This window comes from Heloderma suspectum, chromosome 1 (assembly GCF_057233095.1).
Source record: "Heloderma suspectum isolate Gila_16-S chromosome 1, 16-S_ref, whole genome shotgun sequence".
Classification (NCBI taxonomy): Eukaryota; Metazoa; Chordata; class Lepidosauria; order Squamata; family Helodermatidae; genus Heloderma; species Heloderma suspectum.
Genome location: NC_139458.1, coordinates 378,971,875 through 378,987,719, shown reverse-complemented (window position 1 = coordinate 378,987,719; position 15,845 = coordinate 378,971,875). Strand labels below are relative to the sequence as shown.

Here is a 15,845-nt window from a genome sequence, read left to right as displayed (position 1 = left end):
TTGGTGTTACATGCAAACTAGGTCTCTCACTCTCTCCCCCTGCTGATTCACTCCTGCCCTTCCAAAAACTGTCCACCACTGTGTTACACATAAGCTGCCAAGCACTTGTTTTAGATCCCATCCCTGCCAATAAATTGCCCATTCAGGGGTTCACCCACAGCCATTAAGAAACATAATTCTTAATGGCTGTGGGTGAACCCCTGAATGGGCAATTTATTGGCAGGGATGGGATCTAAAACAAGTGCTTGGCAGCTTATGTGTAACACAGTGGTGGACAGTTTTTGGAAGGGCAGGAGTGAATCAGCAGGGGGAGAGAGTGAGAGACCTAGTTTGCATGTAACACCAATTCATTAGCTGTTTAATCCATGAATTGGTGGGGCTGTGAGCAAAGGAGCTATCATACTGCCTCCTGTGTGCTTGTCACTTCCATTTTAAATCAGCTTTAACCAACAACCTAGGAATGCCCACTAATCAAATATAGCTATACAGGCAAAAACATGGTGATAGACCCATTCACAACAAACAGACACCAAACTCACATAAGTGTTTATTGTATCTGATGATGTTGAGTGACATCAAGCTTCTATTTGATGTGATTAATATACCATGATTGCCAATTCACATGTGTAAGTAAGCAAGTTATCCTTTGATGGTACAGACAATGAGAGATGAGCATGCATGCATGAACCAGCACAGAAATGATGTACCATTCAGTGGAATCACCATATGGCCAGATCCATAAACATGGGCAATATTAGCCATAAAGTCTAAGTGGCATATGAAATTATAAATTTCTTACAGAAATCCTTCTAAAAGATTTATGCTCCAAAAAAGTGAGATGCTCAGCAAGCTCAATGGGTTCCAGGTGATCAAATAGCAGGCAAGCTTTTCCCTTCTTGGAATTTTTTTTCCTTTGCGTCACTCTTCTCATCCAGTCATAAGAGGGACTGTAAAAGAAAATGAAGGGACCACTCTCAGGATCTGGCGCTCAAGTACAACAATGGAACTAGAACCGAGCAAGGCATGCAGTGATGAAACTGTACATTTTGGACTTTATGTTAAGTCAGACAGTGATCTCCTTTAGTTCAGATATCTTCACACATTGCAAAAGTGATCTGTGTCTTACCTAAACACAGAGCTGCTTCAAGTGGATCTAAGGATCCACTCACACTGTACATAGTTAAACTATAGAACTCACTACCACAGGATGTAGTGATGGCCACAAATTTGGATGGCTTTCAAAGGGGGTTAGACAAATTCCTGGAGGAGAAGGCTGTCAATGGCTACTAGTCCTGATGGCTATAGGCTACCTCCAGGATCAAAGGCAGTATGCCTATGTACACCAGTTGCTGGGGAACATGGGCGGGAGGGTGCTGCTGGGCTCATGTTCTACTTGTGGGTTACTGGTCAACAGTTGATTGGCCACTGTGTGAACAGAATGCTGGACTAGATGGACCCTCGGTCTGATCCAGCAGGGCTCTTCCTATGTTCTTGTTATGTTCTTAAGGATCAGACCAAGGATCCATCAAGTCTAGCATCTCTGTTTCCAACAGTAGCCTGCCAGATGCCTCTAGGACATGGGTGAGCCTCTGACCTGTGGGCCAAATCCAGTCCTATTGGGGATCCAATCCAGCCCTCTGGGGTTCCCCAGGTGGCCATGCCTCCTTCCCCTGGCCTTACCCCCCCCCCCACTGACCGTTTGGTGCTCTGAGGCTTTTGTGCAGTTTTTTCTCCATTAGAAAGGTTGAAATGCCTCTCCTAAGGCTTAGTTACTGGCAGTACACGCTTTAAGATAGCACACACATCCCTTTGCCTTCATGTCCTACCTGTGCACATCCTAGACTCTAGAATGACAGCAATAGTCCACTCTTTGTTGTTCGCCTTCAGAAACCAGTATTCAGAGGTATACTGCCTCTGAAACAGGAGGTTTCATTGTTATCTTTGCTAATAGCCATTGATAGACCTATACTTCATATTTAGAAGGATGTCTCAAAGCATTTGTACCATTGATAATCACAGAAAGTCTAATCTTTTGGAATTAGGCAATTATTCTATAAAAATGTGAAGTTTCTCCAGGTCCAGTTGAGAGAAAGGAGATACTTCCTAGTCTCATGAAAGCAAGGTGGATTACCTATGTGGGAAGTGGAGAACTAGTTAATTTGAACTTGTATGTGCTTCCTAAAAAGTTGTCTATTAGGAAAAAAAATCTAGATCAGCCTGTCATGTCCGATTATCAGTTTCAACATGCATACCATCATTAAACACAGAAAGAGGCCTGTTGAATGAGGAGGCAGACCTTATCCAGTGCTTGGATTTAGACCAGTAGGAGAACCCCTAAGGCACTGGTCTTTAACTGGTGAGTCATGAGCTATACCTGGATTGTGTTCCAACCTAAGGAGTATTGTACAACACTTTCTTTTACATTTCTAAAAGAGGGAGGGGAGGGTTGGATCCAGGATTTGCCTTCTGCAAGAGGATGGTACCTTGGGCAAGAGGAAGGATTCTGCTCATGGAAAGTCCCTCTGCACAATTTTGGGGGATCCCCCCTCCCTCTCACACCACAGCTTACCCCATTCAGCAGGGTCTCCTGACTGTCTGTGTAGCATTTTCAGGGGACTAGAGGGGCTGCCATGGGAAGGTGGGGGTGGAGAAATCCACTTTCATCAGTACAGCCTGGATCCAACCAGGAACAGGGAGTTTAGGAAACAGAGCCTGGGTTCGCACACCACAATAAACCATGGTGGGTTGTAAACCATGCTGGTGTCAGTATGGCGTACCAGGCCATCTGAATCCAGTGGGGTGTTTTTCCTGGAAAAGCCACCCTGAGAACCCAGGCTTGTCACAGGGTTGTTGAGGAGAGCTTGTTCTCAGGGTGGCTTGCTATAACATCCGAACCCAGCACCACAGCTTGTCCCAAGCAGCTACAGAGCCACTTGGCAGAAGCAGCAAAAAGGCCTGTGCTGCTCTTTGCCATCTCACCGGTGCAGCCTCCCTCACCAGTGACTGCCCCACCCCAATACCCAACGGCACTTTGGAAGGACAGTCATTTGTTTGCCACCTTAAAAAAAAAAAAGGTGTTTCGGGAGCAAGCAAATGGAGGCATATTTTTTATTATTATTCCCCCACACACACCTGTCTTTTGCAAGTGCACAAAAACACATTTGGCTGTCTGAAATGGGTAGTCTCGCCTTGTAAATTTCCTTGTATGTTACAACTGTCAAAGGGAGCTTTACCGAATCTTGGCTGATTAATCAGCCTTTGGTACCGATGATAATCCTTACATGCTAGAGATATCAATAAGGTGGATGTGCTCTTCGTAACCTAGGCAGCTGGCTAATTCTTGAAACTCCTCAGTCAGACGAACCAAACCAAGGTCTAGATTAAATTCTGCTGGAAATTCCAAAATCCAGTATCTGAAATCGTGACAGAAAAGTTATTCATATATCTTTTCATGGAATTCTTTACCTATGAATTAACAGAATAACTTGCTTAGATTTTGGGAAATGGTCCTTCATTAAAATCAAATGAACCAACTTCTCAGATGGAGAACTTTGTGCCTTTAATCAATAGCCTTGGCAAGAGACATTCTTTGGCCATGGGTTCTTCCATCACACTGGCGCACTAAAAGAAAAATTACTTGCCTAAAAACCTAAGTACAAGGCAGAGGTGGGCCCTGAGCTCCAAAACACAAAACCACTCTTTTGAACCCTCAGCTTTCTGCTTCAACCCTTATTTCTCAGAAGGCAAAGTGCTGAAGCCCAGAGATGTGGAGCACAGAGGCATTCTTGGAAATAAAGATGGCTTTGGAGGCTGACACTTTCCTTTGCAGCATACCAGACTCCCGGTTATTTTTTTCAATTAAAAAAGTCTTTAAAAATAAAATAAATATCAGGAGAGGCAGGGAGCCAGGTGCCAAAAAAAAGGAGACAAAAAAAATGTCCCTGGGCACATTGCTGCCCATGGGCATCAGATTGGAGACCTCAGTTTTACATGCAACATTGAGCTTTGCCCCTTCCTTGTTATGATTTTCCCAACTGAACTTGGCCACCTCAGAAGCAGATATTAGTTCTCCAGGGGAAAAGACAGGTACGTATGGATGCTTCACTCCCCCGTCCCCCCCATGAAGCTACTGGCAGCTTCAAGGAGGGGGGAATTAAGCTGTGAAACTAGCATAGGGAAATGGGTTAACCTCCCTTCCCCACAGGCCCAATCCAATCCCAACTGTGAGGGTGCTCTGAAGATAAGAAAAAGAATTCAGGAGATCTGATCAAGGATCTCAAGCATCACGTAGCTCTCTGTACGATGGCTCCATTGTCTTCATAGGGGACAAGATCGCCTCCTTCTTTCAAGTATCAAGAATATTCACATACTTCCTGGTGGAACAAAATCCCATTTACCTCATGAAGTAGCAGATTTTTAAGCGGATTTCATTGCAGTTTTCTCCATTGGCATTTCTATATGTAGATTAGTTAAAGAAGCCTTTACGTCTCTCAGTTTCAGTATTTCAATATTTTTTGTACGGTATAGTTTTCTTGTTTGATTCAAAAGCAGTCATATTTTATCAGTTGCTGTTGTGCTGTGCTAGTCTTCCAGCTGCTTTAGTTCATGTGATTTTACCTGATTCCGGGTGCAATCCTATGCATGTTTAGACAGAAAAAAAAAGTCCTACAACTTTCAGGGATGCTGAGCTGTAGGACTTTTTCTGCCTAAACTCGTATAGAATTGTCCCCTGGTTGTTAAATTTGTTTTATGCCTCCCCCATGTAAGCTGTCTCAAATAATTTTGGAGAGGCAGGATAGGTATTCATTAAAAAATACGTAAATAAGAGGCAACATATCTTATTATTATTATTTATTATAAATAAAAACTATATTCAACATTATAATTAAAAATCAATATGAAAATGTTTAAAAATAATTTGTCCCTACTGCTAAGAATGGATATTAGTATCACTATAGCAAAGGTTTCCAAAACTGTAATTCACAGTTATAGACTTTATACAAGGCCTGATTCCTCACAGTGTCAAAGGACAAAATTCCAGATTATTCCTTTTCACTGCTAAAAAAAAAAAACAGCACTGAAAGCACTCAGGTGACTTCTAATGGATAAACAGATTCTTTGTACCACCAATATACATTTCTGAAAGGATATAGGGAGAGAAGTTTGCCTGCCAGTTCTGTGGATGTTAGATACCATCGGTGCATTAAAAGGAAGGTACGTGGCAAATGGTTGTTGCTCAGTTCCCCTTTGTGATCTGCAAAAACACAGATATAGCATTCGGTACTGGAGAATGTGCGTTATATCACACACACACACACACACACACACACCACTAAAGTGATATGAGCAAAGGTAAAAATATAGCTTACAGTTATTAGCACTGAGATGAGCACATTACAAAGGATAGGATAACTCACTTATGTCAGTGGCCACTGTTTTTCGAGGGACAAATCTATCTCAGGCCATTTTGTAATTTTACCATAAGGCGCAATCTGAAACCCATCCTTTGTCACCGATTAATGTTTCATTTCTTTAGGGTTGCTTCACACACTACATTTTCCCTACATAATTGCTGTGTAAGAAATAGTGTACCTGGCATCGTTTCAAGTGATGTGAGAGTATCCTGTCCTACACTGGGCAGTTGCTGACACTGGTACTCTTCTCAGCAAACAGGTAACAAAGGCAGAGATGTAACATTTCTGGAAATTTTGGGCCCATGGAAAAGGCCCATCTGTGCCTTTTCTGCCCCCCCCCCCCCCGGAAAAAATGTAAATTTTGGGAAAATAGAAAAATAAGCAATACTTATTTTTAGTGCTCTTTACAGATCTAAAGTCACTTTGGGGGATCTACGTGGAAAAGGAATAAGAAGTGCTTTCTGCTTATATCCGGATTTTCTAGAAATCGCTTTGGTCGGTCAGGGGCACACAAAGCAGGAAAAGCAAAGTATACAGTACCTAAAAACCCACTTTCACAGGTCACATGAAAGTGCTTCTCATTCCAGGTAGGCAGAGTAGAACTGAACGACATCAACCCCATCAACCCTGCTCAGCAAATGAGACAGGCTTGTTCCCCACCCCTGCCCACACTCCTCACTGCGTGTGTGTGTGGGGGGGAGGGGGCGGAAAGAGGAGGAGGAGGCTTTCCTGCAGAAACAGTGTTCGGGGCTAGGGAAGCAGAGGCTAGCAGAAGGAGGGAAATCCAGTCCTTTCCCTCCATGGAGGACATCTGTCCCCGGGCTAGCTATTCGCAGTACATCATGCACAATAAAGAATAGACAGACAGGAAGGTGGGGGGGCAGTATCGGGAGCCTTCAGTAGCGGTATTTCATGAAGGCAGCGTGCTTGAGTTTTGTAGCCATAAAGTGTCATCCTGCGCCTTTTTAGTTGGGAGTAAATCCCATTGTATTCAGCGGGACTGACTCCCTGGGAAGAGCACAGAGGATCGCAGCCTTGCTCTGTCTACATTCCCTTTCCATGGCTGGAACGTTATATACCATGAACCTTCTCCCCCACCCAGTTTTCTGTATAGCCTGGGACTGCTGGGCATGTGTGATGTTGCTCAATCTCATACCAGGTTCATATTCAAACTTATCTGACTGGAGGCTGATTGGGGGAGGACAGGAAGTGTGCTTTTATGAATGGGAATTAGGGGCTAGTTAGCACTTTTATGAACTGGAAAGGCAGGCTAGTTACTCTGACTGGCAAAAGCAACTATTTTGCTAACCTGACTCCTTGAAAATGCGCAACTACGGTGTTCTGAATGGGAAACACGGTCTGCAGACTGTGTGCCCTACTGCCAATGGGGAAAAAGAGTGAATGGCGAGGGGAGAAAGGGGCGGCTCCACATCATCATCAAATCTCAGCCACATCACAGAGGCATGCCCAGGATCAGGATTTAATGCATGGGGATGGGGCACACTACAGCGGAACCATCTGAGAGCCGCTTTAAATAAATAAATAAATAAAACAGTCTAAAGGGACTTTCCGAAAATGCGGCTTTTCAAGAGGGAAGCTGCTGGTTGGCTGTGGATTGGCGACAGCATTATCTGTTGCAAACAATCCTGACGTGCTCTCCCTCTGCATTAAATTGGCCATGTAGATAGGGTCTTTGTTGCTTTAAGTCAGCCTTCCCCAACCTGGTGCCCTCCAGGTATTTTGGACTTCAGCTTCCATCAGCCTCAGGCAGCATGGCCAATAGTCAGGAACGCTGGGCACTGTAGTCCAAAACAGCCAGAGGGCACCAGGTTGGGGAGGGCTGCTTTAGGAACATAACACAGCCTTTCTGTTACTAAAGTTGTTTTATTTATGACTTAGTTTGCTCATAAAATTATCATTATATTTAAAAAAATTTAAAGTAAACTCAGTTAGTAAATTTGTAATTATTGTCTCAATAGATCAGAACTACATTAAATGACTGCTACAGCATCAGAAACACTCTATAGGACTCTATAGAACAAAACCCAAGCTGTCAAGAATGCACATTTACTGTCAAGAATGCACAATGGTGACTCTACTCATGTTAGGAAACTGAGCATAAATGTCTATCAGTAAAATATAGCTTAGATCAATAATTTTAATAAGGAATGAAAGAACTAACTACACCGGGAATCTTACAGAGAGGATTAAAAATCTATCTATCTATCTATCTATCTATCTATCTATCTATCTTCATTATTTCCAGACATTTTACACCTTTAGTCTTTCTATAATAGTGTTCTTATTACATAGCTTTTAGAAATCATTTGGGGGGGGAGTAAAGGCTGGGTAAGAATATATAAATACTTTGTCTTAAATTCTAAAAGAAAATATTTCATAATCAAAAACGGTTCAATTTTTCTAATTTTTCGGAAAAAAACAAAAACAGTCCTCGGGAAAAAAGGGGGTTTCTTTCCTAATTTCTCCAGTTTTTTCCAGGCCTTCACATGTCTAAACAAGGGTAACATTTCAAATGATGTTGAGTACGCTCCTTTTCGCTACAGAGGCGGTTCCTTCATGCAGGAAGAATATAATGTGTGAAGAAGCCCAGACGTACCTCATTAAAATTCTATGTATCTTCCATGATCAGTCTTGACAAATATACTATGATATCTGCCTTCCCTGTCATCTTCTTACCCATCTTTCCTTATTATCAAAATCCTCTCCCTTAAAACAACAACAAATACCTGGCTGATTTTGCATAGTTAAAACCATTCACACCCAGCCACACCCATTTTGTTAATGTCTTCCACGAATGTCTTGTTTGGCAGCGGTGCAGTGGGTTGTTTTGACTTTGCACAGCTTCAACCACTTCATAATCCCATATCCGGATTTCCCCTCCTTTTGTAACCTATGACATCCAAGTTATTATGGCTATACATGTGCAATTGTCCAAATGCAGCATTACTTTTTAGATGGGGGGAAACCCACCAAATCTAGTGGAAGATCCTAATAGGAGAAAGTAGATTTATACTAGACAGATTAGTCCAAGACAATGAGGAACAAGCTGCAATGCAATGAACTGAATTGCAACAATACTGACTCAAACATATTGTACAGTAAAAAAACAAACAACATTCAGATGGGTCTAGGAAAAATGGAAGACTCATACCAAACATTGTAATGCAGGTGCTTAATAGTTCATCCAGGGTAGCAGCTTTCCCAAGTATATTGGACCCCATTGTCAAAAGAGTAAATGCGCTTTCAGCACACCGAAGAAGAGCAGGAGGGTCCCCATTAGATGACTGTCAGCTGCATTCTCTGCTGCGCTTCACCAGAAAACTGGGGGTGGGGGAGAGAGAGGAGGGAGGAACAAGACTACAGCTTTATATCTGGGCTAACTCTTTACATTTGAGCTCACCTTTCTGAAAAGAGATTTCCCACCACCACTACAGAGGATATAAGAAAGAGGTTGTGTGTGACTTTTACACTGTTCATCCCAGTTGCTCAAGAAAAGAAACCAGCTGGAATACAAGTAACAGAGAGGAAAAAGCACACTTGCCTAGCTCACTGGGAGCCTTTCTACATGAGACTTTTATTTTGCACTCGTGATCGCTAACTCATGGTAATTTGCGGGTCCTTTATACAACATCCTCCTCCTCCAGGGCCTCTCCCATGTTTTGTAACCATTCCCGCAGGGTATATTTTTCCTAATGAAGAAAATGCGGTATTTTTTCTGAATGGCCTCTATAATACCATAGCAATCTCATGTAATTGTGCAATTACGCTATACCACAGTTCCACTTAGTGGTTGTATAATGGAATATATAGAAAGTCAGAGAAAGACACACACAACCGGGGGGGGGGGGACCTGTAAAGGAGCTGATCTTAATCTCACAAAGAATCTGGAAGGTTCAGATTCGGGTGAAAAGCTTCATGTAGAAAAGCCCTAGATAAACTACAGAGATTCAATTTAGTTTGAAAGCACAAGTGGTGGTGATGGTGGGGAGGCAGGATGGACTAATATTTATTTGAAATATTTATAACCTGCCTTTCCATCTGAAAGGAGCTGATAGTTTAACCTATATAAAAAGAAACCATATAGAGCATCATAAAAGAGCACTGCAACACAGAAACAGTAGCAACAGAACAACAAAGCTGAATAAAGACATAATGACAAAACTATCACAAATACCCCCTAAAATAGCAGGGTTCTAATCCCATCAGGGAGACAACCAAGGAGGAGGGAGGGAGCTCCACTGTATCAGTGCTACCCCACGTTATTGGTGCCACCACCAAGATAACCCTGTCCCACATAGCTACCCACTGCACATCAGACTAAGGGAATACATAACAGGGCCTCCAAGGAACATCCGAGTGGCTAGGTACATTTGTGCAAGTTGGCATATATCCTTACATCATGGAAGACCAAAATTTACCACATAGGCAAAAGAAGTCCACTGTAAAGTAACATAAAATTTATCTTGTATTAGGTTCTGATCTTTCTATTCAGATTCTTCAATAAAGATAGTGGGTGAAATCCAATGTTGTGCTAGTGAAAGGGAAGCTTCCACAACATCTTTCCCTTCCCTTCCTCCCCTGCAGCCCCCTGCACACTGCACACTCCAGAGGGTTGAGGGGACCTACAGAACACTGTGAACTGCATCTCATTGGGCTCCAGCTGGAGAGGGGAATTGCCAAAATTGGGAATCTTGCGTGAGTGCTGCAAGATCCCCCCCCCCCCGATTTTGGGCAATTCCCCCTTCTGCTGCTGTTTGATAAGACCCAGTATACAATGTTTTGTAAGTTCACCCCCAAGCCCATGGAGAGGCTTTCCGGGGGGGTATGGGGGGCTGCAGGGGAATGGTCTGTTGCACAAGTGTAAGGCAAGCTTGCACAACACTGGATTTCACCCAGTAGTTACTCAACATGAGACAGTGCCAATTTGAACCATATGTAACAATGTCAACGTATGGGAATCAAGGCCAATTCAAAGGAACATTTTTGGGTAAAAAAAAAGTCACCATGGAGCTGACCCTTTCATGGTGGAGTGGTCTTGTGAAAATGCCAATACATGGTGATGTTGCAACTTATATCCTTAGCAGGAAAATTGTGTTTTCACATGTGAGGCTTAAATCACCTTTCAGCCTCTCTCATGTTATTGATATAGATCAACATCTGATGCAGCTTTTACATTCACTTAACATTCCAGTCAAAGCAAGTCTCGTATATGAAAATGCCCACAGAAAAGATAAATGCAGCTTCTTTTCTGGGCCAGTTCTCATGGTTTAAGCAACTGCACACCGCCATCCAGTGAGGGTTGCCAACACTTTCTTTCTGGCAGAGCTGTGGTGAGAGAAGCAGAAATTCAGCAGGTGAAGCTTTTCCTGCTGTACAGGCGAGAGAAGCTTCACCTGCTACATTTCTGCTTGTCATGCAGATGTTAATGGAATGGGATCCCTGCCAGGAGAAAAGTTGGCAACATCACATCCAGGAAAAAATATAGGCTATGGCTGAGAATGAACAGCCAGGAATAGCCAGCTACAGACTGAGGAGCAGATGGAGCTCACAGATCCTTGCTGATATTGGGCCCTGCTTAGAGAAGCAGGTGGGTGCAGTGATGGAGCTGGGTAATTTAGACCCAGGACTTAATGGTCTTATAGGGCCTCCTCTTAGATGACCATGTGTATTATTCTCCACCACCACCACTCCATGCTTTACAACTGCTTTTACATTCCTGATACGTTTGAGCAAACCAAACCAAAACCAAAGCACAAACTTGTTTGCCAACCCTGTTTAAAAGAAGAGGAAGAAGAAATAATTTGAGCATGTACAGTTTCACATTTTAAACTCACTTCAGTCATGACACTATCATGACTACAGATGTAAAATGTTTGTTTCTGTTGCCCTGATGCTAAACAAATAAGCACCATTTTGATGTGGGGGCAAAAGGGTAATATATTTAATATAAAAATAATAAAATGAGCCTTTGGAACCATATACATGCCCAGTCAGCCACCCCGGCTATAAAACATTTCTGAAAATGAGAAGGAAGAAAGGGTACTCTGGCAAGCAGAGTCAGTGACAGAGAGCCTTGGCATGCCTATACCAGCTGAAGTTGGACCTCACCTTTGCAACTTTGCATCAGACATAGCACATCTGGCAACCATCTAGCAGGATTGTGTCCTTTTGCTTTATATCTGGCCTCCACTGATAGTGATTTGCTCCTGGTGCCTCAGAGTGTTTTCTTTCTGCTCTGAAATTCACCTACCCATTTACAGCAAAGACATTATCAACTTCCAGCTGAATGGAAAATCCATTTATTTTTCTAGCCACTCCTAAGTGGGAGCTGCCATTTCACACATTCCTGGCCTTTGCTGCTCATTCTGTCTCTTCCAAGGCATTCCATATAATCAATTGAAACGCATGCACAGTATCACCAAGGGGAGTGTGCACTATAGCAACAATGTCAAATGAAGGAGAATTTCACTGGTGGGAAGCCCCAAAATACAGAAAACAGTACACGCTGATATGGAGATTGCACATTTTTGTATGTTCTGCTAAGGGCTGCAGTCTTCCCTTGAGGGGTGTTATTTGAACCTCAACTCTCATTGGCAAAAGGGAAGGAGATGCCAATGGTTAGGGCACTAACTCTGAACTTATAAACCCAGAATGCAAGGGCCTTTTTACACAAGGCTTTTATTGTACACACGTGATTGCTCACTCCAGGGCCTCTCCTGTGCTTTGCAACCGTTATCACATTTTTTTTCGTAATGAAGAAAGTCTGGTATTCTTTAGAAATGGTGGAATGAGAGTCTTGTGTAATTGTACAATTCCAGTATACCATAGCACCATCTAGTAGTTGTATAATGGAACATACAGAAAGGCAGAGAAAGGACCCATCCCCACCCCTGGAAAAAAGCACGTGTAAAGGAGCTGAACTTAATCCTGCAAAGACTCCGGAAGCAGAAGCCTCGGTAAAGATGCGGGATAAAAGTCTTATGTACAAGTGCCTCAGTTCCCTGCTTTGGTGGAAAATCCACCAAGCCATGCTCCTTCTTTACCTTTAATAATTGTTTAGAAGAGAGGGATATTTGCTAGGTCCTGTTTCTCAAGTAGGTGTGCGAAATGCTGGACCTGTTCAGATCCTGTCTTCTTCAAGCTGTTAAAGGTGCGGAAGAACTGCCTCCTGGAGGAGGGGCCATAGCTCAATGATAGAGCATCTGTTTTGCATGCAGAAGGTCCCAGGTTCAATCCCTGGTGTCTCCAGGTAGGGCAAGGAAAGAATCCTGCCTGAAACCCTGGAGAGCTGCTGTCAGTTGTCCATGTCAACAATTCTGGGCTAGATGGGCCAAGGGTCTGACTCAGTATAAGGCAGCTTCCTTTGCATGACTGCATTTCTGCTCACCTGAAACTTTAACAAATAGCAGTTGAGGGGGGAGGGCACTAAATCTGGATTGGGACCAAAGCCCAGAGGGGGAAGGGGGATTAACCCTTTCTCCTTTCTGTTTTCCCGATGAAAACTGTCCCCACCCACCCCAAAGCAGCTATTTGCCCTGGTACGATTTTCCTATGTATACATGTTTTTCCTACCTTGGCTAACAGCAGCTTTGGAGAACAATTTTCATGAGAAAATGGCACAGAGGCATTATGATCCAGAGCACCCAGCTACTAAAGATAAGAAAGCCATTAGTTAAAAATAATTTTTTTTATGAACCCTGGCTATGGCAGAGGGTATAGACCTGTTGGTGTTGTTTAGATTTTAAAACGTTATATGAGCAGTCCTGTTGCCACAACGGAACTGTGAGAAGTATGCAGCTATTAAAAATTAAAATAAAGAAGTAGTACCAAAACAAAAAAAGGGACTTTAAAAATTATTTTGAAGTGATGTGGGCATATGGTGGTATGTATACCTTGTCACATGCAGAGTCACAGACACTAGCCAATAGGTGCCAGTGAAACCTCTGGAACCACAGTGCAATCAGTGCTACTGACAGCAACGGGAGCTCTCACTTAGATGGGGGAAAATTCTATTTTCCCAGCAATTCAGTATTGCAGTTTATGCGGAAGCATAATTTTCGAGCAATAGATGCATGTTCTGCAGGGACAAGGCCTGGATTGTTCACTATCACATTACATTAATTGTGTGGGAAGGTCCTTGGAAAGGGAGGTGAACCCTATGCAGCATCAGACTCAGAGAAGACATCCCCATAGTCCAGCACCCATTTTCATGGTTCTCCGATCTTAATTCCCATCACTGTGACCCAAACTACACATACTTAATAAACTTTAATCTATGCCCATGTGGTGGTTCCCGTTCTTCAATCCAAAATGCAAACACCCAGTTGTGGTATTTAAAAAATAAATAAATCTGAACACACAGACTGGAAAAGTTACTAGTTTATATCCTGTTATGAATCTAGTACTTTTTGGAGCACTGTTCAGATAAGACTAGTTAAGGGAACATAAGAATATAAGATCAATGGTCCATCTAGTCACGCATTCTGTTTGCCATGGTAGGCAATCAGATGCCTCCAGGAAGCCCACAAGCCAGACATGAGCGCAACTGCCCCCACCCCGTTGTTGCCATGCCCCTCCCCCCCACAACTTTATAGCCATTGATACCTGCAGCAAGACCTTAAAAAAAAAAGACACCCACCAAAAATATAAGCACATTCTAAAGGCCAGTAATACTTGGAAAACTTGCTGCCTGTTTCAAGACACGGGTTTACAAGACTCCCTGCGAACTACAGTTATGCCCACAGGAATAACATTTTCAGAAGTGTTCTCCAGCACCATTTATGAAAGACAGCATTGGTCTGTTTCATTTTTATGAACAAAAAGTCAGTGCTCCGGAGAATGGTTGTGCTATGTTTTGAATGAGCTCTTTGTAGACTGCAGTGGTACAGTTAAATCAAAATGCTGGCATTATGTTGTCTGACCCAGTCCATAACATGACAAGGAAACCAAACCATCAGACCATAAAGTAGTCTGCCTTGTTCCAAAGTAAAACAGGGTTTCCATACCTTTAATTGTTTTACACAAGGGAGAACTTTACCAAGTGCAGCTTCTTCTCAGCTGCCTCACTACAGCTGGGAGCAATTGTAGCTGCCAAAATTCTTCCTTCCTTAGCTCTTAAAGACACAGAATCTCTCTTCTGTATGGAACCTGGTAAGCCAAGCCATAAAGGACTTCAAGAGTCAACTATTTTATTCCATTTTACTTTTTCCTCACTGAAGCAAAACACCACAAGGTCCCCATTTTACTTCTCTTATACAAAGAACAGGTCCTGAGGTGGTAAACTGCACCTCAGTTGTAAGGATATTTTGCAAGAAGCCTGAAGAGAAACTAGGAAGCTTTCATGGCTTAAATAAAACACCGCGCGCGCGCGCACAGACACACACCCCCAGCCCAAAGACAACGGGGGAAATCACTTACTGTACTTGGTTCTGCAGAGGTATTCAACACAAACATCTCCCTTCTTTGTCCAGCTGCCAAGTGCTAAAGCATAAATGAGCAGCTGTTTCCTTCAAGCTGGGGTTGTGTGTCTTACTTAACAAGTCACATGCCCCCTCTGATAAATCCCTCTGTTATGCCCAGAGGTCAGACACCGCAGATCATTATTCTCCCCCCTCCTGCGGCACTCCCCCAATTTTAAAAACAGCGACACAAAACCACAGTTCTTTTCTGGACCTCAGCCTCAGCCAAAACATTCAAGTGGAACACAGGCCGCCACCCACAACTGTTATATTAAATCACCCATTAAAAACTATGAAGTAAAATCAGATAAGGCTCCCCAGAGGGCAGGATCAGCTAGGATGGAAAGTTAAACATTCTACTACTGTAGTTTGGCCTGCGAGTTCTGTTTTTCCATCAGGGATTACAGTGTTCTTGCATCGCCGGCTGGCTGGCACCCAGATTCCAGAAGGACCTTACCAGGCCGGTAGTCCCCGTGTTTTGGAAGATGACTTGTCACATGTTGCCTTTGCCGGTGCTGCTTTCTGTGAGACTGGATGTGGCAGTGAGCTTGTGGCCATGAATCAGTAGCCCAGACGTTTTCTCTCCGCATGCCGAGTCCTCCCCACTGTTGTCAGCGGAGGTGCATCCAAGCGAGAGTGATGCTTCTTATCTCCACTCTGGAACAGACGACATATGTCTCCGCATAGGAGGGTTCTGTATTTCCTGTTCCTTGCTTTATGGCCAAACTTAAAATGTGGAAGCAGTACCTGGGGGCGGGGAGTTGTGGGTGCTTTGCATATCAACGGTGCAACTCGTCACTGCTCAGGCTTTCTCTGGTCTACAGTGTGGGCAGGAAAGGAGTCTGTGAAAGTTATGCACAAGCAATGACGATCTGCAGCAGCGTGCATTGAAAGATGAATAGAAGAAGCCCTCTGGTCCTGAGTCAGAGCATTGGTCCATTTAGGCTGGGGA

General features: G+C 43.3%; 1 protein-coding gene across 1 annotated transcript in view; it reads right to left on the bottom strand.

The window, feature by feature from the left end:
* The window catches only part of RASGRP3 (RAS guanyl releasing protein 3), a 58,949-nt gene extending 43,846 nt beyond the window's left edge, over window positions 1-15,103 (bottom strand). The window contains exons 1-6 of the mRNA XM_084828411.1: window positions 14,853-15,103; window positions 8,587-8,756; window positions 5,152-5,254; window positions 4,398-4,460; window positions 3,282-3,413; window positions 800-947 (exon numbers count right to left, since the gene is read on the bottom strand). Of these exons, the coding sequence (XP_084684537.1) occupies window positions 800-947; window positions 3,282-3,413; window positions 4,398-4,460; window positions 5,152-5,254; window positions 8,587-8,656 (516 nt within the window). The 5' untranslated portion in view covers window positions 8,657-8,756; window positions 14,853-15,103. The remainder of the gene's footprint in view (window positions 1-799; window positions 948-3,281; window positions 3,414-4,397; window positions 4,461-5,151; window positions 5,255-8,586; window positions 8,757-14,852) is intronic.
* Between the last annotated feature and the right edge of the window lie 742 nt (window positions 15,104-15,845).